The sequence below is a fragment of the Corythoichthys intestinalis genome, chromosome 3 (genome assembly GCF_030265065.1).
Source record: "Corythoichthys intestinalis isolate RoL2023-P3 chromosome 3, ASM3026506v1, whole genome shotgun sequence".
Classification (NCBI taxonomy): Eukaryota; Metazoa; Chordata; class Actinopteri; order Syngnathiformes; family Syngnathidae; genus Corythoichthys; species Corythoichthys intestinalis.
Window position 1 is genome coordinate 12,954,398 of NC_080397.1, and position 25,051 is coordinate 12,979,448.

Sequence of the window (25,051 nt, forward strand, 5' to 3'; positions counted from 1 at the left end):
CAAATGCCCCATAAGGAATAAATACCCCAAAATTAACTCATTGCCTGGCATTGGCTGCCACTGACGAACATAAACGTCCAATTTGAAGTGGGAGGGATGGCGGCGAATGAACATTCCTTCACTCGCTACCCTCCCAGTTCAAACGAATTTGACGTCTACTAGTGATAAACTCATTCCAATTCACAGCAGAAGGATGAAAATAGTTTGTTTTTCTGTTCATTAGTTGTTTTGTAAAATATCCAAGAATGATTCCCTGACCCATGTGACGATAATTGTAGTATCGCCATATCGTAAGATCGTTATTGTGAGCACAAATCCTGTCGCGAGGTACACAGATGTTCTCACATCTCTTGTACAGTCGCAATAGAATATTTTCTTATTGAAAGAGTCACCCAATTGAAAGGCTTCATGAATATTCTGATTGCCTGCTTTGACTTGAGAGTTATTGTAAGTTGCTAAGTCAAGGTCACGCACACATTCACTTTGTCGTTATTGTGCGCCTTTGGCTTCATGCACCTTCCTGCCAGACAAAAGTGCACCCATGTGGGGGCCAGCACATGTGCTTCATAACACGTGTAACCATATATTCTAAATCAGGCAACGCTACTAACAGTTATGAATTATGGAATGCAATAAAAGCAGCTTTGACTACCGGGGCCCTTGGCTAAAAAGAGAGACAGGGAATAAATGAGTGCTTTTCCACAGCTTGCACTATCCAACAACTGCATGCAATACTGCATTTTTTTAATGTGCACTGTGTCTGCAGCATACACGAATGCCAGTAACGGCATCTAAAGTAATTAGCTAAGATTTACTCTTTCATTCAAAGAGGGAAGTCGTGTGTGTGAATTGAATTTGTTAATTGGCATGGCAAGTTAAAGCCAGCTGATTTGCAAGTGTCAGCTCATTAAGAGCTCTTCAAATGTGCTTGAGTGCATCGCTTGGCAAATGTTGAGGCTGGACTTGTGAGAGGAAGATAAGCACCCGCCCCCCTTGTTTCCCTTAATGTTTGCAGCTCAACAGGGGCTCCTGCAAGCTCATCCTCATTACACCCTCCCTTTTAGTCCTTTTGCCGCAGCTTCCCAGGCTATCCCACATAAAACCTGAACCATTCATATTGAGACATGGATAAAATTCCCACTTTTTGGGCTCTAAATACAACCAAAATTGATTTGAGATTAAAGGAACAAGATGTACATCCACCGTTTTTTAACGGCGCACACATAATCAAATCACTTTTTAATATTGTTTGCAAATGCTTTGCAGTCAATTACAGCCTGAAATCTGGATCGCATAGACATCACCAGACGTTGGATTTCATCCCTTGTGATTCTCTGCCAGGTCAACTGTCTTCAGTTCCTGCTTAGTTTTGACTCCAGCAAAAGAAATGCATACTCAATTGGACCCAGGTCAGGTGACGAACCTGGCCTTTGCATAAAATTCCACTTCTTTCTCTTAAAAAACTTTCTCTAACTGACTGCACAATACGCGTCTGGTTAATATCCAACTGAACTGAACGGTCATCCAACAAATTATTATGACCTAAATGACCTGATGCAAGTTTATTGTCACTGTAAAAAAAACTTAACCCATTGGTAGGTTTGATTAAATAAATCTTAAAGCATAAATTTAGGTGCACTAAGAAAATGAAACTACATTCCAAACAGGATAGTCTTGACCAATCTCATAAAAAGATGTAACACACATAGTTGAGACCTTCCAGCATGTCTCCTGGTGGTGTGACTCATCTTGTCATACTGAGAGCTGTCATTCACAGTCATGCATGCTTAGCTTTGCTTGTCCAAATCACGAAATGTAACACCTCATTTCTGCAAACGCTAATTTAATGTGTTTGAGAAAGAACTGGATGGATGAGGTCAATAAGAGGCTACGGTGGAGCACATGTGCGGCTACTGTACAGTATATACAGTGTATCACAACAGTGAGTACACCCCTCGCATTGCTGCATATATTTAGGTATCTTTTCATGGGACAACACTGACAAAATGACACTTTGACACAATGAAAAGTAGTCTGTGTGCAGCTTATAAGTATAATAGAGTTAATTTATTTTCCCCCCAAAATAACTCAAAATATAGCCATTAATATCCAAACCCCTGGCAACAAAAGTAAGTACACCCCTTAGAAAGTACGTACATCGCTAAATGTCCAAATTGTGTACTGCTTGTCATTTTCCTTCCAAAATGTCATGTGACTCATTACAGGATTGCTGTCAGCATTGCTGCAGAGATTGAAAAGGTGGGGGGTTAGCCTGTTAGTGCTCAGACCATACGGTGCACTCTACATCAAATTGGTGTGCATGGCTGTCACCCCAGGAGGAAGCCTCTTCTGAGGACGGTACACAAGAAAGCCCGCCCGTCTCATCAGACCATAGGACATGGTTCCAGTAATCCATGTGCTTTGTTGACATGTCTTCAGCAAACTGTTTGCGGGCTTTCTTGTTACCGTCTGGATGGTTGGACACCACATGATTGGACGTCTATCATTGTCAATGGCACTTTTCCATTCATGGGATATTAAAAATAATTTTTTTGTTTTGATATTGAGTTGAAAATTTTAGTATCATAACAACTAACGATGCCCCGATCACGTGATCAGAAATCGGGCCCGATCATGCATTTTTAGAAAATCGGAATCGAGTAAAATTTTGTTTTTTAAGAGTTTTTTTTTTTTAAGGGCTACAAAGCGACAAAATAATCCAAGATGTACAAGGATATCATCAAAAGAAACAAAAAATGGAAACGGAATCCTTTACGGAAAGCTAACGTTAAGATTACATCATGCAAGCGGGATAATTTCTGAAATATGGAAATATTTTAGCTTTGGATGTGCTTTTTTTTCCCCGACTTCTCGGATCTGAATCAGCAGGTCCTCAAAGGTGACTAGAACTCGACCTCGAGTGCAACAATATAATAATATCGGGACAATCGTAGTCACAGCACTACTGAATCGGATACATGAGCAGGGGTGTGACAATATATCGATATGGTGATATATCGATATGATGATATATCATGATGATATACAGTATATTTCGTATCTCAAAAGGTTATCAATATGCGCCTGCCAAGAATCGATATATCGTTTTAAAAAGTAGATTGGTGTCACTGTTAACTCATTGGCTGCCATTGACGGCACTAAACGCTCAATCCATTTAGACTGGGAGGAGCGAATGAACATTCGTTCGAATCCAGAGCATTTGCAGTCTGTCTTTCTGATTTTCGAGGCATTTGCAGGTAACTCTCTGTTCGTTTCACGGCATTTACAGGTCACTTCCTGCTGAGTTTTAGTCACTGCCTATTCATTTGAGGAGATTTCCGGGTGATTTCCTGTTCTCTAACTCAAAATCAACAGGAAGTGACCCATCAATGCCCCCAAATCAACAGAAAATGACTGAAAAACAATAGCAAATGACCTGAAATGCCCCAAAATTGAACTCATTGGTTGGCATTGACTGCCATAAACTTCCATTCCGTTTGAAGTGGGAGTGTGGCATGTTCATTTGCTGCCATCCCTTCCTTGGCAACACGTTTACTTTTCTCCCTTTTTTAAATTACATCAGAAGTGTGTGTTCATATATGATTTTTCCTTTTGAATAAATAGCCACTTTTAACCATAATTCGACATAGAACTAAAATGGGATGTTCTGTTCTTCCCATCTTCATGTTGTTACTGAAAATAAACTCACATTGGTCACATGCAACATTCTTTTCCACTCAACAATAGTTGTTGATGAGATTTCGCCTCGAAGCGGCACCCAGCCACGCATAAATCTACACTCTGCAGGCGCACAGTTTATACACCAGAGGACCACACAAGAAGCCATAAAGTAGATAATAATGTGTCTGTGTATGGTTGACTAAAATTAACAGTGTCTTTACATGAGTCTGCTATAGGATTTATCTACCAGCAGTTTTCAACTTCAACAGCGCGACTCTATGATAATGCGTGTCCAAAATCAATCTATAGCATACGAGCTCTAGCTTTAAAATGCAATTAAATGGAGACACGGTGCTTTACTCCCGATGCTGTTTCAGCACTCTGAACAAATGTGCTCCGCTCATGCACTCTTTAAGAGCATGGAAACGAATGTGCTCGCATTCCTAAACTACTGTTGTCACAATATTAAAATGTTCAACTTAATATCGATCCTCAAAAGAGATCCTAGTTCAATCATCTGACTCTTGAAAACATCAAAACGCTTTAAATTAGTTTATCACTAGTAGACTTCCAATCCAATTGATGTGAGAGAGATGGCAGGGAATGAACAAATGTTCAAAAGAACAAGGGAGTGACCGAAAACCACCAGGAAATGATGTGAAAAGACCCAAAATGAACTCATTGCCTTGCATTGGCTGCCACTGACAGCCACCGATGTCCAGTCTGTTTGACGTGGGAGGGATCCCAGTTTAAATGGATTGGACGTCTACTAGTGATAAACTCATTCCAATTCATAGCAGAAGGATGAAGATAGCTTTTTTTCCCCCCTTTTTATTACTTTCATCGCAGAATGATTTCCTGACTAATGTGTCGATAATTGTTGTATTGCCATATCGCAAGATCGTCGTTATCGTGTGCCTTATATTGCAAATCATATCATATCGTGTGGTACCCAGAGTTTCCCACCCCTATCGCTGATCGTGGGTAATTCTCAGTCGGATAAAACACAACATATATATTTCTACATGCCCACGGGGAAAAAAATGCTTGTATTTCATCAACTCTTCAGATATTATAGAAGATGACCTGCAATGGGTTTAATAATATTCTGCAAAGAATTCTAACTTTTGTAATACATTACAATGAACAGATATCCATCCGTAAGCTTCTACTGTAGTCGTGCAATGTGGTTGGGGGATGCAGGGCAGAGTTCAAGGGTTGGCGATCTAACAGCCAAAGCCTACTCATGCGGTACAAGAGATCGTAAACAATCCATTACACACCATCTGCGGGGGCGTCAAATCCCCAACCAACACTTGTATGTTTGTATTGATGTTATGCGTGTGTGTTTTGTGTGTAAAATCACACTAACGGGCACACTAGTGAGGATCAACATAAACACACACACATAACATGACCAGATGGGGACAGAGAGGTCATCGAGGAACTGACCATCTGGTGTAGACCGCTACTTCAAAGTTCCCACGGAAAGTTACTGTTGCATAAGTATTTCCTGCTCTAAATGCAGATAAAATAATGGAGTTGACTCTAATTTTAATATTATTTTCCTGATCAGTAAGCCTGTCGAGATGTGCAATAACTCAATTAATCGCAGGGTAAAAAAAAAATAGGTCGGTAATTTTCCCACCTGCGATATATCGCTGCATGCGTGTGTTTGCATGTGCTGCGTGCACTCTGCACATGTGCGTGTTGATAGCATATGAGACTCCAGTTCCTTTAGCATATGTTTATTGGTCATCAACACACCGTAGAACCTAAGTTCAGACATATAAAATAAGAAAACACATCTGTATTAAACATTGTAAAATGTTGGCATTGCTACATTGAGGCTAATAGGAAATAAAGACAATGTATTAACTAGGGCTGCAGCTGCATTTTAGTAGTTGATTAATCGATGAACTATTTTGTTCGGATAATCAAGTAATCGGATTAGGAACATAAAAAATACAATACCTGAGTTGAGCCTCAAACGGAATAAAAAAAAAAAAATGAGTACAACAAAAGAACAATTTGCTAACCTACAGAGCAAAAGTCGGCTAGCTTAAATGCTATAAAATGCCAACGTTTTTTGTTTTTGTTTTACCATGCTCTTACCAAATGATTCAAACGCATATTCCCACAAAAAACGGCTAAATATACCTATAAACTAAATTACGAATGCATTAAAAAACATTAGCTCAAACAAAAACTTAGCTTATGTTGGTCTTTACAGGAAGCAGCTGGATTCAGCCATGTGAAATATGCCATATTCACTGTTGCCACTAGAGGGCAATGTATCCGCCTCAAACGATATAAAAAAATGATCTACTTACAGCAAAAGAACAATTGGTTAACTTACATAGCAAAAGTCCGCTAGCTTTAATGCTATAAAATGCTAACTTTTTTTTTGTTTTGTTTTACAAAGCTCTTAACAAATTGTTCAAACACATATTTCCACAAAAAACGGCTAAATATACCAATAGACTAAATTACGAATGTATTAATAAGGCATTGATAGGCTCAAACAAAAACTTGGTTTATGTTGGTCTCAACAGGGAGCAGCTGGATTCAGTCATGTGAAATGAGTTATGTCATATTCACTGTTACCACTAGAGGACAGTGTATCCACCCAAATCAATAAAGCTAAATGCAAACACTTTCAAAATAAACCATTACAGCGCCACTTTGATTAAACGAATACTCGAAGCAGCAAAATTTAATTCGAATCTTTTTTCTAATCAGATCACTCAAATAATCGATTAATCATACAGCATTAGTATTAACTATTTTAGCCAGCTATAAAACATAGACAGTCTTTACCAAAATGCAAATGTGGGGTTAAAAGGTGACACTTCAAACATGAAAACTCGCTGGTTTACAGCATTGATGTGATGTGAAAAATAGGAAAATGTTGTTTTTTTTGTACCGAGTGTATAGCTTATTTTTAGCAGCTTAGTGAACTTACTTCCGGTGAACATTTAAAAATAAACATGTCTGGAGTTACTGTCACATACTTCCAATTTCAAAATAAAAATGTCTGGAGTTACTGTCACACACTTCCAATTTAACACTAAGATAACTTTAGAGTGACACCCATCATGAAAAATCAATGATTTGGCTTCAAATTTGCTAACATGCGCACGTTGCAGGACAAGATGAATCATTTTGGATCAAAAAAACTGTTTTCATGGTCTCTAATTGGCAGAAAACGAACATGGCGTTGGTTTTCTCACCTATTTCATATTCTGCATACACTCAGCTAGCTTTTAAATGGCAAGTTATGCATTGTATGTTTTTTTTTCTTATTATTTTTAATGTAGTTTGTTATGTTTTAGAATAACAATTTATTGCATTTTTTGAATCATGTTGTCCAAAAGTTTTATTGTGATCAATATCTGCAATAAAAAAGAATGACATACTATTTGTGTTTATAGGTACATGTGCAATGAGCTCATAATACCATAACTATAACCTGATGAAAATTACCTTGTATTTCCTTGTAACAACAAAATCCGTGCTGGTCCTTCTACAGTCGGCACTGTAATATTATTTGTAATTTTGCCTCATTTTGGTCACTCAAGTGGCCGGCGTATCAATCTACACCTCATTTTAACACAGGCTGTACAGATTGTTCGAATTTTGTCCATGAAAGATCAATGAAATGAAAAAACACAACTCAGCAAGTCACGGAGTCTCATCTACGTCGTGCTGAATCCATTTTTTGTGATTTCGTGGGTTCCTCTGGTTTGATTTTGCACTTTCAACTTTGTCTACACACTGCTTACTCCAACAGCACTTCATGTTGTTCTGTCTAAACCGAAGTCCGTAGCTGAAAATGTCAAAGCTGGGGCCGTCCATGTTTCGCTTAGGAAACTTGTCTATATTAGCATTAAGCTAGCAAGTGTTCGAAAATGAAATGTATTTTGTACTTTAATACACAACACATCTACTTTTTTAGTGTGTTTAGATTTGCAGTTTACCGCAAATGGATTTAATAAACTGCCTGAAAACCATCAAACATAGCTAACAGTCCCTCAAAATAGTCTATCTGCCAAACTGAATTCAACTGGCATCTCCACCATGTTTGGTCGATTAAATGTGTCACAGCTGATTAAAGAGAAAACCTTTCTTGGGATCTACGATTTCAATCTTTATATCGCTCAGCCCTAATGTACAGTGTTCGGAGTATGTGCTGTGGTAGTTGGTGAAACAACATTTATATTGAAAAACGCCTACAGTGTATCACAAAAGTGAGTACACCCCTCGCATTTCTGCAGATATTTAAGTATAACTTTTTATGGGACAACACAGACAAAATGACACTTTGACACAATGAAAAGTAGTCTGTCTGCAGCTTAGGGGTTTAGATATTAATGGCTATATTTTGACTTTTAAGTTATTTTGAGGGGAAAATAAATTACCTCTATTATATAAGCTGCACACAGACTACTTTTCATTGTGTCAAAGTGTCATTTTGTCAGTGTAGTCCCATGAAAAGATACTTAAACATACTTAAATATACTACTTAAATATCTGCAGAAATGCGAGGGGTGTACTCACTTTTGTGATACATTTTATTATAACTTATTAACGACAGCAGACGTTCAGTCCATTTTGACTTGGTCCCAGTCAAAATAGATTTGTTATTAGTAACCACCAAATTTAAAGATACGTGCTGAAAACATGAATGAAGTTCTGTCAAAAGCAGTAATATGAACCACTACATGAGCATGTTTGATAGGTTTATTTTTCATCTGGAATCAGGTGTTGTTGTTAGCTTAGCTTAAGGCTTAGTGTGAGATCTCGGCTATTTGTCTTCTATTTTGAGATGCCCAGAAGGAAAAGCCTGCTAATTAAGCTGCTATAAATACAGGACCTCCGCATAGCAGGTCACGCTTGGACCTGCTTCAACTGGACTCATCCTGATAGTCTGAGCTGGGCTTTCGCTCATTATTCCATTTAGCCCAATTCAAAGGAGCGGAATTAAATGTGTCCAAAATCGTACACAAATGTTTTTATCTTTATGATATTAGTGCTGTGATTTTTTTTCTTCTGAAATTCAGATTCTCATTAGTTCCAATGATGCTCTTGGAACTCAACACGGCCAGAACCTCAAGTATCATTACTCTAATACAATTAGTCACTATAAATGCTACTGATGCCACGATACAAAAATTTTCAACTCGAGATCGATGCTCAAAAAGTAATCATCATTTTCGATTCTAAATGAATACAAAAAAAAAAGTTATTCTTTTATGAGCTCCTTCAGCATTTCTCCAATGGTGGTCATTAGTTTTCGACAAAAAACTTCCTTTAATTAAATTTGGCAGGAAGTGATATAACATGTACAGGAAGTAATTCGGGAATGTCTCAAAATCATCAGAAAGTACCATATTTTTCGGACTATAAGTCGCAGTTTTTGACATAGTTTGGCTGGGGCTGCGACTTATACTCTGGTGCGACTTACGTGTGAAATTATTAACACATTATTATATCATTTCACATGTTATCTTGGTGTTTTGGAGTGACACTGATGGTTTGGTAAACTTGTTAGCATGTTCTTTATGCTATGGTTATCTGAATAACTCTTAATAGCTATGTTACATTAACATACCTGCCACTTTCGCATTTCATTGTTCATGCACCATGTAACATTATCATACTGTACACTTATTCAGCATGTTGTTCTCAGTTGTATTTTTATTGTAAATTACCTTTCAAGATGACATATCAGTTCTATTTGTTGGATTTTATCATGTAAATTTCCCCCAAAAATGCGACTTATATTCCGGTGCGACTTATGTTTTTTTTTTTACCTTCCTTCATTTTATGGCTGGTGCAACTTATAATCAGGTGTGACTTATAGTTCGAAAAATACGGTAACCCAAAATCAAGAGAAAGTGACTCATAAATGGCCCCAAACCAAAAGGAAGTTCCCTTAAATCAACTGGAAATGATCCAAAATGTTAAAGAAGTGACCCTGAAATGCCCCAAAATGTAATGGAGGTGACCTAAAATCAACAAAAAGTGACTCTTAAAAGGCCCGAAATCAACTGGAAGTGACTCGGAAATTCCCTAAAATCAACAGGAAATATTCCAAAAGGTATTGGAGTAGCCCTGGAATGTCCATAAATGTACCGGAAGTGACCCAAAATCAACAGGAAGTGACACGTAGGTACTCTAAAATTAACAAGGAAGTGACCCAAAATTAACTCATTGCCTGCCAATGACAATCACAGACATCCAGTTCATTTGAACCGGCCGGACGTGTGGTGACGGCTCATTTTTCAGTGCCATTTAGTCGCTAGACGTCCAATTTATCTTGATTGGGATTGGCGAATTATCTTTCGTCCATTCCCCCTAATAATTTGATTTGGACGTCTAGCGCCATCAATGTAAGCCAATAAGTTGACAGGGATGATGCAAAATCAACTTTACCCAATGACAACAAATTTTTAGTGACCTTTGGTAACGCAAAAACAAAAGTATCGATGCTTTTTGTAACGCTTGGCAGGGCAGGATGAGCGCATAAAAGGCAAAAAAAGGAAGCAGACGTCCACCCATGCACTTTTAATAGTCAAAAATAACTCCAGCTCAACCACTCGTCACTCGGAGCTCAGCGGTACGCACACACGCGTTCCCAGACGAACTCCCACAACACAAGTAAGCAATAACAGAAGAAGAAAATATACAACATAAATAAAGCAGCGCCACCGCGCGGTGGACGTCGGGAGGAAGACCACTCAAGGAGGTGACTGTTACATTTTGCAGTGAAATATAATACACCGATACAAATTTCAGTGTCGATACTTTGATACTCTTCGATACTTTTGACAACCCCAATAAATGCACTGAATCCACAAACGTGACTCATTACTTGTTATTCTGCTAGTTCTACTTATCCAGAAAATAACAGGTTTCTAATCTTCATAAAGAATACATTTAGCATTACATTGTCCGAGAGTTCAAGTTTGTAAGAAACATTTACATTTGGTCGCGTGCAGTTTTATCTTCTCCTGAGGTTCCATTGCACGTCACAATGACAGTATTTAGTGGTTTGGCTTCTCAGTCGGGGAATATATTTTGATCTTTTGGGTGATTTACTGCTGTTTTGGAAGCTTTCACCGCCATGCAGTGCTGTTCTCCAACAGCCGATCTGTGCAGAGTTCAAACTGCATTCTCCACTCTCTGAGCCTGTCAGTGTACATCAGGCAGGATTCATACAGACAGGTAGAGCGGAGGTGTTTTGAGGACGGTGAAGTGGAACTGATGAGGGTGCAGAGGAGCAAATAAGAAGGGAAACAAATGAAAAGACTGAAGAATTCATGGCACGGTGTGAAGCAGATGGATGGCCTAGGCTGGAGTCTAGAGTGGAAGCACGCATACAAAAACAAAGCATTTAATTGTGTGTGCTTGTCAATGTAGCTTGACTCTTTGACGGCCATAGACGTCCAAATTATTTGAACTGGGAGGCGCTGTGAGAAAGCAGCTACAGTAGGGGGTTTGTGCTTTTGTACTGATTAAGAATTTAGCAGCAATGGTTTCACACACCAGCTTGTGGGCAAGGCAACACATATTTTCGATGTCTGTTAAATATTTCATTGACTTCAATTATTGATTATGTGGATTTTAATATTCAGTCATAGAGGTCCATGCTATTTCAATATCTGTGTTGAGTTAGTACAACTTTTGTAGAAAATGATATATCTCGGTATTGCCAAATGTTTTATGTTGAAATGTCCATGCCAGGTTACTTTGGCTGACACAAATGATTATTTTCATTATGAACTACCTAATCATCGATTAATGTGCATTGGAGCTCAAAACTGTGATGCGAAAAGTTGGACTATGCATTCTGTGCTTTTTCCAAAGCAAATGATTATTTGACTCCTGGTAACTGCCAAAAAATGAGTCTGCATCAAGAAGGACTTCAGAAATAATAGAATTTACTGTTTTTTTGTTGTTGTTTGTTTGTTTGTTGTCAAATATACTGTATACGCTGTATATTAAAAATGAATAAAATTGAGAAATGACTTTTTATTTAAAATATAAACTCATTGGCTGGCATGAACGGCAACAGGCATACAATCTGTTTTTTTAAATGAATTATTTTATTGAATGAATATTAAAATAATAGAGTTGTCCAATATTGTCGGGTGGTTGATAAAATCGACCGATAAAAGCATTTAAATTAATATCGGGAAATATTGGCATCGGTGTTGCGCCAAAATGTATGTTGGCTTCAGAGTTAATGTACAAGTCTGCAGCCTTTTTACACGGACTGGTCACAGCTTAGCACAGTTGCTATGCTTGGAATGGCCTCTAGATGTCTCCAAACTAAGAAGCTTGGGATTTGTTAAGTGAGCAAAGACCATTTGCATTCATGGTGCACAAATAAAATGAACAATATATTAAAAATAATTAATTATAAACTCATCGCATATAACTACTGCATTACCAGCTATAAAATAGTCTCTAAGTATTAGTAAGTTACTTGGAAAACCTCGAAGTTGTTACGTTTATCATTATTAAACCACTTAATAACCACTAAATTTGAACTTCTTAGTAATTTATTGTACTGTTCTGTTTTATTGTAGAATCTTGTTCTCTCCTATGTCGTCCTGTCTTTTTGTTCCGTTACCTGCATAGGTACTTTGGGTGTAATTTAATTCAATAATGTGCATTGTCCCTATCAAATAAACAAAACATAAAAATAATAATAATAATAATAATAATAATAATAATAAAGCAGCCATTGGGGCATCACAGTACAAGTAGCCATCATATGTTAAGTCCACAACTGCATCTATCGGTACCGTTTTGATGTCGGTATCGGATTTTAGGAGTTGGACAACATCAGGATATCGGTTATTAGTTAAAAAGTCGTTATCGGACAACTCTATAAAATAATACAGAGAATATTTACTGTTAAGAAGCGGGAAAAGGAGTACAAAATGTCTCCAAATGATTAATTGACAATCAAAATAGTTGTTAATTAATTTGATATTCAATTAATCTTAACAGCCATACAGGTCAGTTTAATTTTAGCTGCGCCTACTGAAAATGAAAGTGCAAATGCTCCTATATATGCTGGAAGTTCATCCCAAAGATGCCAATTTAGTTGCAAGTAGAGTTGCCCGATATTATCGGTTAGCCAATAATATTGGCCAATAAAAGCATTTTGAAATTATATCAGATAATATCGACATCGGTTTTTCATTATTGGTTTTAGACCCATATGCTTGTTCACCTTCAAAGTGAATGTAGAAGCCTTCTGCTTTTGTACAAGGGCTGGTCACAGCTTAGCACGCAGTTATGCTTATTGACCATTAGGTGTCTCCAAACTAAAATGTTTGGGATTTGTTATGTGTTATGTGTGTGTCATTATTAAAGCATCCAGTGGGGCATTACAATACAATTAGCCATAATATGTTAAGTCCACGACCGCATATATCAGCATCGGTTAATATCGGTATCGAATTCTTTGAGCTGGACATTATCGAGATATTGGTTTGGGGTTAAAAAGTCATTTTCGGACAACTCTAGATCCAAGTGTTGGACAGCTTCTCAATTAATTTCCTACTGCTGCTCATTTGTCGTTGCACGGCATTTAAATAAACCCATTTTTTATTTTCTTTCCTGTAGGACAGCGACATCCAGAAAAAGATTGACCATGAGATCCGGATGCGCGACGGAGCCTGCAAGCTGCTGGCGGCCTGCTCTCAGCGAGACCAAGCCTTGGAGGCGGCCAAGAGCCTGCAGACATGCAGCACTCGTATCATGGCCTACATGTCAGAGCTGCAGAAAATGAAGGAGGCGCAGGTCATGCAGAAGGTGACGCGGAGGTCGTCTGATGCGGGGTCCATGGATGACAGGCTGCCATGCAAAGGGAAAGTAGCCATATCAGGCAAGTACTCTCTTTGTTGTATATTTATTCATAGTATCATTCTTTATTACTGTAGTGTAGAACATACATCTAAAACAAAAGCCCCTTTTCTTGTTTGCTGAGTAGAAGTCAGAAAAGCTAATAGAATCTTGAGTGTAATTTGATTCTGCCAGACCGACTCTTCATTAGTACATACTTGACTGTGCGTATTGACTGCGGTGAGCTTGCTGACGAGCACACTCCGCCCATCACATCTCCGGTGAAGGCAACCAAATGAATGATTATTGAGCAGAGAGTAGCGCTTGTCTCATCTTACATAATTCACTCCAAGGAGCATGAAAATAAGGGGGGGACACGTTTAGTTTCTTTCAGGCTGTTTATTAAAACAAAGTCAGTGTTAAAGCACACCGTTCTCGGTCATATGAAGTTTATCCTGGATCATTGCTAAGCATGTTTGTAATCTCATACCCATGTGTTGTCATGACAGATCTCCGTATACCGCTCATGTGGAAAGACACGGAGTACTTCAAGAACAAAGGAGGTAAGGAGCCGCCGCTGTTTAACCACTAAGCCCAAAGAGGAATTAAAGTATCCCAAAACTTTATCCCATGTCGTGAGGCTACTTCACGGGAAGTAGAATCCGTGTTTATTTTTCTCTTCTTAAGTTGAGAAAGTTCTGGCAGCCAATGTTGACTCACAGCTTTGCTTTTTAAATGCGTGAATGAAAAGCACATATTCAGTGAAGTGGTTTGTTGTTCATGGTAGTGCTGGGTAATCTGAAAATATTGTAAACTATTACTTGTATTAGCAAAAGTGAGAATAGGCAACTAGATGCAATTGTAACAAAATACAGATGTGCCATAAGACACCACATGAGCCAACCCCATGGTGCGTAATTAACACAAATAGTTAATGAAAATTAATAAATGATAATATACAGTAATATGAGAACACACATAGCTACTACTGCAATAGAAACAATTTTAGCCACAACCAAATAAAACACATAATTGATCATATCTTTTTACTTCTTTTTTTTTTGTCACTCCCCCTCCCAACCCCTGCCAAGAATGGTGCATTCAAAACAATTGGAAATTGCAGTGTTCACCAAAACACAGCAAGACGTGTAACCCACACAGAATACAACCATACCGGTCAACCAGAGGCTGTTGGCAATCTTACAGTGATGTATGCCCTTACAGTGATGTATGCCCTTACAGACTGGTGACTAATCTTACAACGTTTTATATAGCATGCAATATGAAACAAAAATAAAACTCAATTTTTAAAATAATATGAATTTATTGGTAATATTGTCACATATAACCTGGTGCAATCAAAGAACAATATCTACAGCTACATCATGATTACTAAAATTTAATAGTGACTTTTGTTATAATTGTATGTAGCACTTTTGGCAATTTCTATCATGTCTTTTGATGGCTGCACTTCATGGCACTTCAGCTCGCAATACAGTTTGACTTGAAGGTAGTTCGTTAATGTGTCCAATTATAAATTAAAAAGCTCAATTGATAAAATTAACTTACCGATGCGGTATTTGAGTCAGGGAACATTTCTTTTGCTAATTCTGAGAAGTGATCAGCAATAGTTGCAGGCAAATTGTGTTCGGCAACAAATTGGCAGAATAAAATCTCCGCTTTCGTTACTTTTCATTCTGCAGACTGCATCTTTATGACCGGTGTTGTTAATCTTACTTTTAAAAAGTAATTAATTACAGTTTGAAATTACTTCTTCCAAAAAATAATTAAGTTAGTAACTCATTTACCTGAATATAAGAGTAATTAGTTACTTGGCAAAGTAACTGGTTTTACCTTTCATGTTGTTTTTTCATTTTAAAAAAAAACAACAAAAAAAACATAGTAACCTTTGCTATGTTTGGAAGTCATTTAATGTTGTGAATAGGGTTGTTCCGATCATGTTTTTTTGCTCCCGATCCGATACCGATCGTTTTAGTTTGAGTATCTGCCGATCCCGATATTTCTCGATCCGATTGCTTTTTTTTGCTCCCGATTCAATCCCAATCATTCCCGATAATTTTTCCCGATCATATACATTTTGGCAATGCATTAAGAAAAAAATGAATAAAACTCGGACGAATATATACATTCAACATACAGTACATAAGTACTGTATTTGTTTATTATGACAAATCCTCAAGATGGCATTTACATTATTAACATTCTTTCTGTGAGAGGGATCCACGGATAGAAAGACTTGTAATCCTTAAAGGATAAATGTGACTTTCTATATTGTGACTAAATATTGCCATCTAGTGTATTTGTTGAGCTTTCAGTAAATGATACTGCAGCCATTTAACTGTTCTGCCCAAATGCATGATGGGAAGTGCAACCATGACTGTGTGTAGGGGCACCAATTGATATATCTTCTCTACGTTGGGAAAGAATACAGGGTGTTAAGAAAATGATCAACTACTACCTTTTTTCCCCACATTGCCTCCCACGATATTTAAAATTGCTGAGAGAGGAATTGTAAGGCTTTAGCCAAATAAAAAAAAGGCTCCAAAGGTTGTCAAAATTCTCTCTACTCATTATACGCTGTCTTTTAGCTCTATATATAGGTAAAACGGCGCTTTTATAGATTGAATGTGGCCATGCGTGAGTGGGTCGTGCAGCGCATTCGTTAAATATTTAACGTAATTAATTAAAAAATTAATTACCGCCGTTAACGCAATAAATTTGATAGCCCTACTGTAAGCCAAAACTACTCTGGATGAGTGTAAGACATTTTGTCTGTAACGTTAAATACAATTAGAAAACGATTTAAATAAAAAAGACATATATATATATATATATATATATATACATATATATATACTGGACTGTCTCAGAAAATTAGAATACACAATATTCTAATTTTTTGAGACAGTCCTGTACATTTTGTAAAGCATATTTTAGGGGGAACATTTTGAAAAAAACATGTCCAATATATGTATAATATGTATCTTTTTTCAATGCAAAAAAAAAAAAATTTTTTTTTTTTTTCTTCTTTTAATATCGCAATATAATATCGCAATATATTGCAACCCCTCAAAAAATCGCAGCAATAGTTTTTTCCAATATCGTTCAGGCCTAGTTCATACTACAGTTACTGACATGCAATGGCAGTTTTAATAACTTTACTCTGAAAACATGGCCAACACTATTGATTGCATGGGTCATTGGTGATGTTCATGCGTGCATATGTTGTTTTTTATTGGCATGCTAAGACGGGACCATTGACTCGCGCTAGCTTAGTCACACCGGAGCCCTGAAACTAATAAAATAACAAACTGCATGGAATTTGTTGAAATCAACTCTACTGACTAATTAAACTTACGCTAAGTCAAACATTAAGCCTAATGTCAAAAGTCAGAACTTCCTCTTTAATATTCAAAATGCACTGTATGACATGAGGTTGACACATGCTTTACTCCTTGCTGCCTTACGGGCTCAGACTGTGTCTCAGTATGCTTAATGACCTCATTAAGCTTGGTTAAAAGTCCACTACCTGTCTCCCGGGTTCATTTGTATGTGCAGGTCATGCAGATTAATTCCAGTAGAGTGCCAAGGGACTGCGCACGAATTAACCCACATTGACTTCCTCAAGAGGAAGTTGGACAAAGCGGAAGGTCATTGGAAAGTTTAGTGTGCAAGTCCAAAGCTTTAACAAAAGCAATACCCGATAGGGAAAAGAAATTCTATTATATGCCATGATTTGATGAAAAATCATTCAATGATGATGATGACCGCTTTTCCTTTTTGCTTTATTTTGCATTGACATCAAACAGACCTGTTCCAAATATGAAATTTATCAAGTTGTGCTGCAGCATTTCAGCATACTGTATTTTTCAGACTATAAGTCGCACCAGCCCCCCCACACACACACACCAAAAATGTGCAGTAAAGAGGCAAAAACATATAAATCACATTTTAGAGGGAAATTTATTTGATAAAATTCAACACCCAGAGCAGACATGTCATCATGAAAGGCAATTTAAAAGGTGGAATTAGTGTACAGTATGCTAATGCAACATGATGCATAAACAACGAACTAATAGTTATTCAGATAACTATAGCATGAATATGCTAACAAGTTTGCCAAACCATTAGAGTCACTCCAAATAACTAAATCCAATATATAGGCCATCCTCGGTGTCACTTTTTAACAACTTTCCCAACTCCGGAGGTAGAAGGTGCTACGCTTCTTATCGGTGCCATTTTGTTCAGCCCTTATCAGTTGTTTTTATAAGTTAGCGCCAATGTTTAAACACAGGCCCCGAGCGCTCTCTTGCGGTTCTGTGTGAAAATAATAATAATTATTATATTATTTCACATGTTAACGCATAATATAATAATGTGTTAATAATTTCACACATGAGTCGCTCCAGAATATAAATCGCACACTCAGCCAATATACGAAACAAACTATGACTTATACTCCGAAAAATACGGTACTTATTTTTGCACAATTATAAAGATATACAATTATCTTCTAGTACTTGTAAGTGGTTTTAGTTTTCTAAGACTATATTAAACTAACATAATATCACCATATCACCATAATTAATGCTAATCACTAATTGGGTTGTATCATAACTCTCAAGTTGTGCGGTTTCGGGGTAATTTGTACAAGTGAGCACTGATTTTTAACTGTGTACTGTGTATTCAAAATCTGTACGGTTTTCGTGCATTACGTTTTTTTTTTCTCAGTTCGGATTTAGTCACCGTTTCGGCAACGAGACAATGTGCGTTACTGTGTTGGTTGAAAGACGCGAGAAAAGTCAGAGACACGGAGAGAGAAGAGCGGGAGTGGGAAGGAGTGTTGTGACGCTGTTGCCAACGCGATGCTAGGGTAGGTGGCTCCAATATTTCCTGACAGTAGCCGGTAGCCTACAATCTACGCCCACTTGATGCTACACTAGATATCACATGTAAATAGAATTATATGCGAAATGACAGACTCTGCGGCGTTAGTAAACAGCCGCCATCTTACAGCAGTAGACTTCTCAGAAAGGCTCTGTTTTAGTGAACCTTCCTAGCGAACCGAAGTAACTTTTTATCTAAAATACTCCTAAATCGGCAAAATCTTGACTTGAATCCATCTTTAAATGATGGAACAGTTTTAAAACTTTCACATGTCGAAAGTAGAAAGAAGGGACCTAACGCAAAAACGGGAGCAACTTTAACAACTTTAACGGTTGATTCACAACTAAAGATGTCCCGATCGATCGGGTCCGATCGGCATCCCGATCGATCGGGTCCGATCACGTCATTTTCAAAGTATCGGAATCGGCAAAAAAATATCGGATATGCCTTTTTTTAATATATATATATATATATATACTGGACTGTCTCAGGAAATTAGAATACACAATATTCTAATTTTTTGAGACAGCCCTGTATATGGCTAACTTTAAAAAATGATTCACTCGCATATTTTCAATTTTTAAACAAATTATGTCACAATGAAAAATATGGCGTCTGTAAAAAAGTCACGGATATCTACCTCATAACTTTCGCTAAATTGTATTTTTTTGTTACTGTCGCATTTTCCCTGCTATGATAGATGATAAATAACTTACCCGAAAAAAGAAAAATTGGGGAAAAAAAACGTTTAAAAGGGTAAATATATGAAAAAGAAAATCTCGACCACTCCTTGATGTCTGCGATTTCTGCTATAGTACCATGTTTCACCCATTAAATAAAATGAAATAATCCAGCTGCGGCCAGTCACAGCTGTGTCTTGACACTCAGTGATACATGCGACATGGAGCTTTTGGATCGAAACAAGATAAGTACGCGATAATATCTCGTTAAAGTCATGGTGTCTGTAATTCTGCTCTCGCATGCTCTCACCTCCAGTTAGGGTTTTGCTGTTTAAAAAACATTTCTTTTTTTTTTTTAAAATGCCCTCCTGTTAAAAATTTTTCTTCCTCCAGAAAGTTGAGATTTTAAGCTTTCCAATCATGTACCACACGTGCAGATCATCGAATCATTTTTAAACAAGAATAATGTACTGTAGTAGAAAAATGCTTTGCTTTATTTAATGCTTCTGTTTATCTACCTTGGCTGCAGAATCACTTCTAGTGTTTATTTCCAGGACACAACACAACAGGTGTACAAAGCATACCCATTCGTCAGAACACCGGCTGTCCCCAACGTTTCCACGCACACACATTCATTCCAGCGCACGCTTCCTTCATGCAACACGTGCTTAACAAGTTAAACGACGACTGAAAGATGCGGTGTGATTGAAGTCCGCCTCTGTGGCAAGATCAAACACAACCATCGTTAACTTTAATAAGCAAGTGCGCAGAGGAACAAAGACCTAGGAGAGGGAGGGAGGGAGGGAGGGAGGGAGAGGGACAGGGAGGTTGTGTGAGTGTCACTAAAGCGATCAACTCAGGACAGCGAAAGCATGGAGCAACATACATTTGTGGATTAAAAAAAATAAAACTATTGCAAGTACTTGCGATGGGACTATTGCACACGTGCACATCGCGATGGCGATGTTTAAACGATATATCGTTCAGGCCTAGTATGAACCATAACATTTGTAATTCAGCAGCTCTGCAGGGTAGGCTGCAGAGCGGAGTAACGTTTTTTGCACCGGTGTGTTTATGTCGCAGCAAGTAACACATTATTTATTGTTTCTTGTTCATCATAGGAATTTTGTGGAAACTTTCATTTGCCCATTTTTTCTGTTTCCAAAGCCTCTAAATTCACATGTTGCCTTTCTTCAGTCAAGATTAAATTGACTAATGTTGCATTCGAGGAAGTCAGAGTTTCCAAACCTCCGACCAGGAAAAATATCATTGGAATGCCACTCGAACTGGGTGGCCCTAGTTGCGAAGTCAAAAAAGTAAAAGTACCCCTACTTCACAAGTTGCTTCAACCTTATGTCACTCGACAAAATGGCGCTGACCGTCAATAGTAAAACTAAAGAAGGCAGTTTACAGTGTGTGCTATTAACCTTATAGCCGTTGGTTTTCCTCCAATATTTGATTGTTTACGCGAAGGCAGGTTTGCTGGAGGTCAAAATGTCTTTTGTTGGCCAAAATAATAAATCTTCCTGTTTTCATTCGCTTGGATCGCTTTGAGGTCGCAATTGGTACCATCCGAGTGGGATAAGTCCGACTTCCCACCTTCCTCCAACACAGCATGAGCACGAGTGGTCGAAGCACTCCTCTCTATTGTGGTCACATTACGCATCAAAAATAAAAAAAAGTCCCGCAGAATGAAATGAATTTTGGCAGTGTGGTGTGACATTGTTTTGGCCGCATAAGTATTTTGAACAATGATCTGCATTTTTAATTTATTTTACTCTGTATGATTTGTTAATATCGTTTTTGATTGGTACGCTAAAACAGGACCTTTGACTCGCGCTAGCTCAGCCACTCCGGAGCCCTGAAACGAATAAATAACTAACAAACTGCACGGAATTTGTTGAAATCAACTCCACCGATTAATTAAACCCCCGCTAAATTCTGAACTTCTGCTTTAAGAGTTAGTATGAATCAGTGGTGTTACCAGGATGCCAGGTGTGGGTGGGGCATTAGTCTTACCTGAGGGGGGCCAAATGAAAAACGGCAACAACAAAAAAAGCGACAATGCTCAAGTAGGTCGAAATCCAGCGTAGAGCTACTGCACCTTAAAACATGTTTTGTTTTCTCCTTGAGATAACTGTTGTTGTGATTTGGTCTAAACAAATAAATGATGATCTTATTTTATTTGACTTAGAACACATCCATAACTGAACAGTATGGACATGCAGGTGACAATGGGTTTTTTAGGTAACCTGTTGTGGTTCCTCGGTTTTATTATTATTATTATAGTTTGTTCCATGGCCGCTTTGAGCTCAATTTGACCCCCTTAGAATGCTTCAAAATGCACCAAAATCGGCAGGCAGATCAAGACAGGCGCAATCTTTGATTGACAAATTCCAAATACACTATGTAGCGCCCCCTTGCAGTCATTCTTTGTCCCGCCGACGCTTTGAGCCCTACTTTGACCCCCCTCAGAATGCTTCAAAATTCACCAAACTCAACAGCCAGGTAGGTGAACACTGGTGAAAACTTCAATAAAATGTTAAAAAAAATAATAATAATTAAAAAAAAATTTTTAATTAAATTAAATATGCGTAAATGTGTGTAGCGCCCCTTAGGAACAAAACCAACATTTCATTTAAATTATTAGAATTATTTTTTTAAAGGTCAAATAGGAGGTAACAACGCAAAGGTTAAAACTTAGATCACATCAGTACTATATGAATGGGATACCTTACGCGGTGCCCAGACTGTCGTTAGTGCTACATCCAATTTTCTATGGGTGGGCAGAGCGTGCACCGCTGGTTCAAAAACTGATTGTGAGACGTACTGTTTGCAAAAGGCCGGCTAATTTGATGTTAATATTTGATCATATTTTAAATATGAAGTTTAACTAACTAGTTTCTTATAGTTTCATTACATTACATTGCATTCTTTAAAACTACCAGTTAAAAAAATAAATAAATAAATAAATAATTGAGTTCACAGACTATGACAAAAAATGGTGATCGTTTTTTTTTTTTAGGCCAGATTCTATATAAACCTGGTTTTCATCTTCTTGCAGAGCTCCATCGCTGTGCAGTGTTTTGCCTGCTGCAGTTAGGAGGCGAGATCTTCGACACGGACATGGTGATAGTTGACCGCACGCTCACGGACATTTGCTTCGACAACACCATTGTATTGTAAGTAACAGACCAGTTTCCCCTCAACGCGAGCAATTAAATGACTGTATTTTGTCCCTTGTGAAACTGATCGTTATTTCTCCTTGTACGACAGCAGTGAAGCAGGCCCTGCTTTCGAGCTGCGTTTGGAGCTGTACAGCTGCTGCTCAGAGGACGACTTCTCAGCGGGAAGTACGCCCAGGAAGCTAGCCAGCAAGCTGAGCTCCTCTTTGGGTCGCTCAGCTGGGAAGAAACTGCGAGCGGCTATGGAGCCTGGCCCGTGCAGCCCAGTCAGTAATGGGGGAGCATCTCCTCTTCTTCTGCCGGTTCCCTCTGTACCGTAAGTATAATAATAATATGAAATACTAAGCTATGTAACTCATTCAGCGCCAATGACTGCTGTAGACATCAGGTCCATTCAAACAATCCTTCCAGCTCAATTGGATCGGATGTCTATCACAACCAATGATTAAGAACTAAAATACCTGATTTTCAATCTATCCACAGGGGGCCTAAGTACCACCTGCTGGCTCATACCACCCTGTCGCTCTCACACGCGCAGGACAATTTCCGCACGCACGACCTCACCATTTCAGGCAACGGTGAGCGTCAGACTCCATCAGTCTGTCTTCCTCCTTTTCTCTGCCAAATTAGCCATCTGTCATTTCCCCCCGCCTTTGGTGTCGCTGCCTCGCTGCACTCGTCATCATTTCCCAACGTCACCTCTCCTCCCTTTCTCCTCCTTCGTTGTCCTCACATACTCTGTGACTGACAGTCAAGGTCACAGGAATAAAGGAAGTTAGCGCAGTGTAAAACTGAAGCGATAATAAGGGTCCGTGGTGTTTTATTCTCTAGCTGTCGTGTAAAACTTTCATTGGTGCTTTTTGCAACAGAGCCTGCAGCTGCTACTCTCCTTGTGTGTTTTGTCCTAATGGGCGACATTGGGGATTAACTCTTTATAGGGCAATTTTATAGGGACTGTTTTGGGGTAATTTTAAGAACTTAACGTTAATATCATTAAGTATTATTACTAGGGCTGTCAAACGATTAAAATTTTTAATCGAGTTAACCATAGCTTAAAAATTAATTAATCAAAATTAACTGCAATTCAAACCATCTATGAAAAATATGCCATATTTTTCTGTAAATTATTGTTGGAATGGAAAGATAAGACACAAGACGGATTAATACATTCAACATACTGTACATAAGTACTGTATTTGTTTATTATAACAATAAATCAACAAGGTGGCACTGGCATTAACATTCTGTTAAAACGATCCATGGATAGAAAGACTTGCAGTTCTTAAAAGATAAATGTTAGTACAAGTTATGGAAATTTTATATTAGAACCCCTTTTAATGTTTTCGTTTTAATAAAATTTGTAAAATTTTCAATCAAAAAATAAACTAGTAGCTCGCCGTTGGTGATGTCAGTAATTACGCATTGCTCATGGTGCTAAAACCCATAAAATCAGTCGCACCCAAGCGCCAGCAGAGGGCGACAAAACACCAAAAAACACAAGTAACAAGTGGACATGACACTGTGCTGTCATTTTGGTTTGTTTGAGTGGGGCATGTGTGTTAATTGCGCCAAATATTTAAAAGTGATTAATTTTAAAAAGTAATTACCGCCCGTTAACGCGATAATTTTGACAGCCCTAATTATTACCTAATTATATTATTATCTTTTATTAATTGTTATTGTATTTTTTGTATTGTTTTTAATGCATTTTTTATATTTTTCATACATACGTTTATATTTATTATAAACAAAATGGTCATAAAACTAAATTAAATAGAAAATGTAGAACAACTGAGTGGATATTTGGTTCACTGCATTTATAGATCACTTCTTGTAGATTTTGCTGTGGTATAAAAAAAGTATCTGAACCTTTTGGAATTTCTCACATTTCTGCATTAAATCATCAAATGTGATCTGATCGTTGTCAAAATCATACAGATGAAAATGCAGTGTCTGCTTTAACTAAAACCACCCAAATATTTATTGGTTTTCATATTTTAATAATGATAGCATGCAAACAATGACAGAAGGGGGGGGCATATTTAAGGGTCACTTCCTCTTAATTTCAATCATTTTTAGGGTATTTTCCTGTTGGTGTTAGGGCATTTGCATGAAAACTCTGGTTGTGGGCCCCAATAGCACTCAAAGTTAATTTGATCGAAAATCATAGTATTTCAAAAAGATCATAGTATTTCAAAAAGTAAGTGTTATTAAGGGTTGAAATTGTGTATTTCTGCCCTATTTGTGTGTGTAGAAGAGTGTTCATATTGGCTGCCTCTCTATGGAAGTGTATGTTGCCGCCTTGCAGCCCAGCCTCAGTGTATGACCCAGCAGATGATGAGCGGACCTTTGAAGGTGTCGGTGAGTTCAGAACAGCGTGAGCATCTTTGTCTAATCTAACATGATTATGTTTTATACCGTGTTAAACATCACACAAACATCCAGCAAACATCAAAAGTATTGCCTCATTTTTGGGTAGATTTAAAGGGAAAGACTGCTTGAAGTATTTAAGTATGCAAATGATACATTTCTTAATCTCCCTTTGATACTGGAGAAAATAATGTTTAATAGGGGTGTGTGTTGCCTCATATCTGGAGATACAGTTCGTATCACGATTCAAAGGTTTCGATTCGGATCAATCCTGATTAATCCCTATACTACACTTGAAGATGATCATTACGATATTTGAATATTTAAGACTTATAAAAGGACAAATCCGAGCAACCACTAGAG

General features: G+C 37.8%; 1 protein-coding gene across 6 annotated transcripts in view; it reads left to right on the forward strand.

Moving 5' to 3' along the window:
• Positions 1–25,051, forward strand: part of rtkna (rhotekin a) — a 143,320-nt gene that overhangs the window by 101,131 nt on the left and 17,138 nt on the right. For all 6 annotated transcript variants that reach the window (XM_057833071.1, XM_057833076.1, XM_057833072.1 and 3 more), the window contains 6 exons: positions 13,327–13,588; positions 14,055–14,108; positions 22,198–22,315; positions 22,410–22,634; positions 22,802–22,896; positions 24,573–24,679. In XM_057833071.1, the coding sequence (XP_057689054.1) occupies positions 13,327–13,588; positions 14,055–14,108; positions 22,198–22,315; positions 22,410–22,634; positions 22,802–22,896; positions 24,573–24,679 (861 nt within the window). The remainder of the gene's footprint in view (positions 1–13,326; positions 13,589–14,054; positions 14,109–22,197; positions 22,316–22,409; positions 22,635–22,801; positions 22,897–24,572; positions 24,680–25,051) is intronic.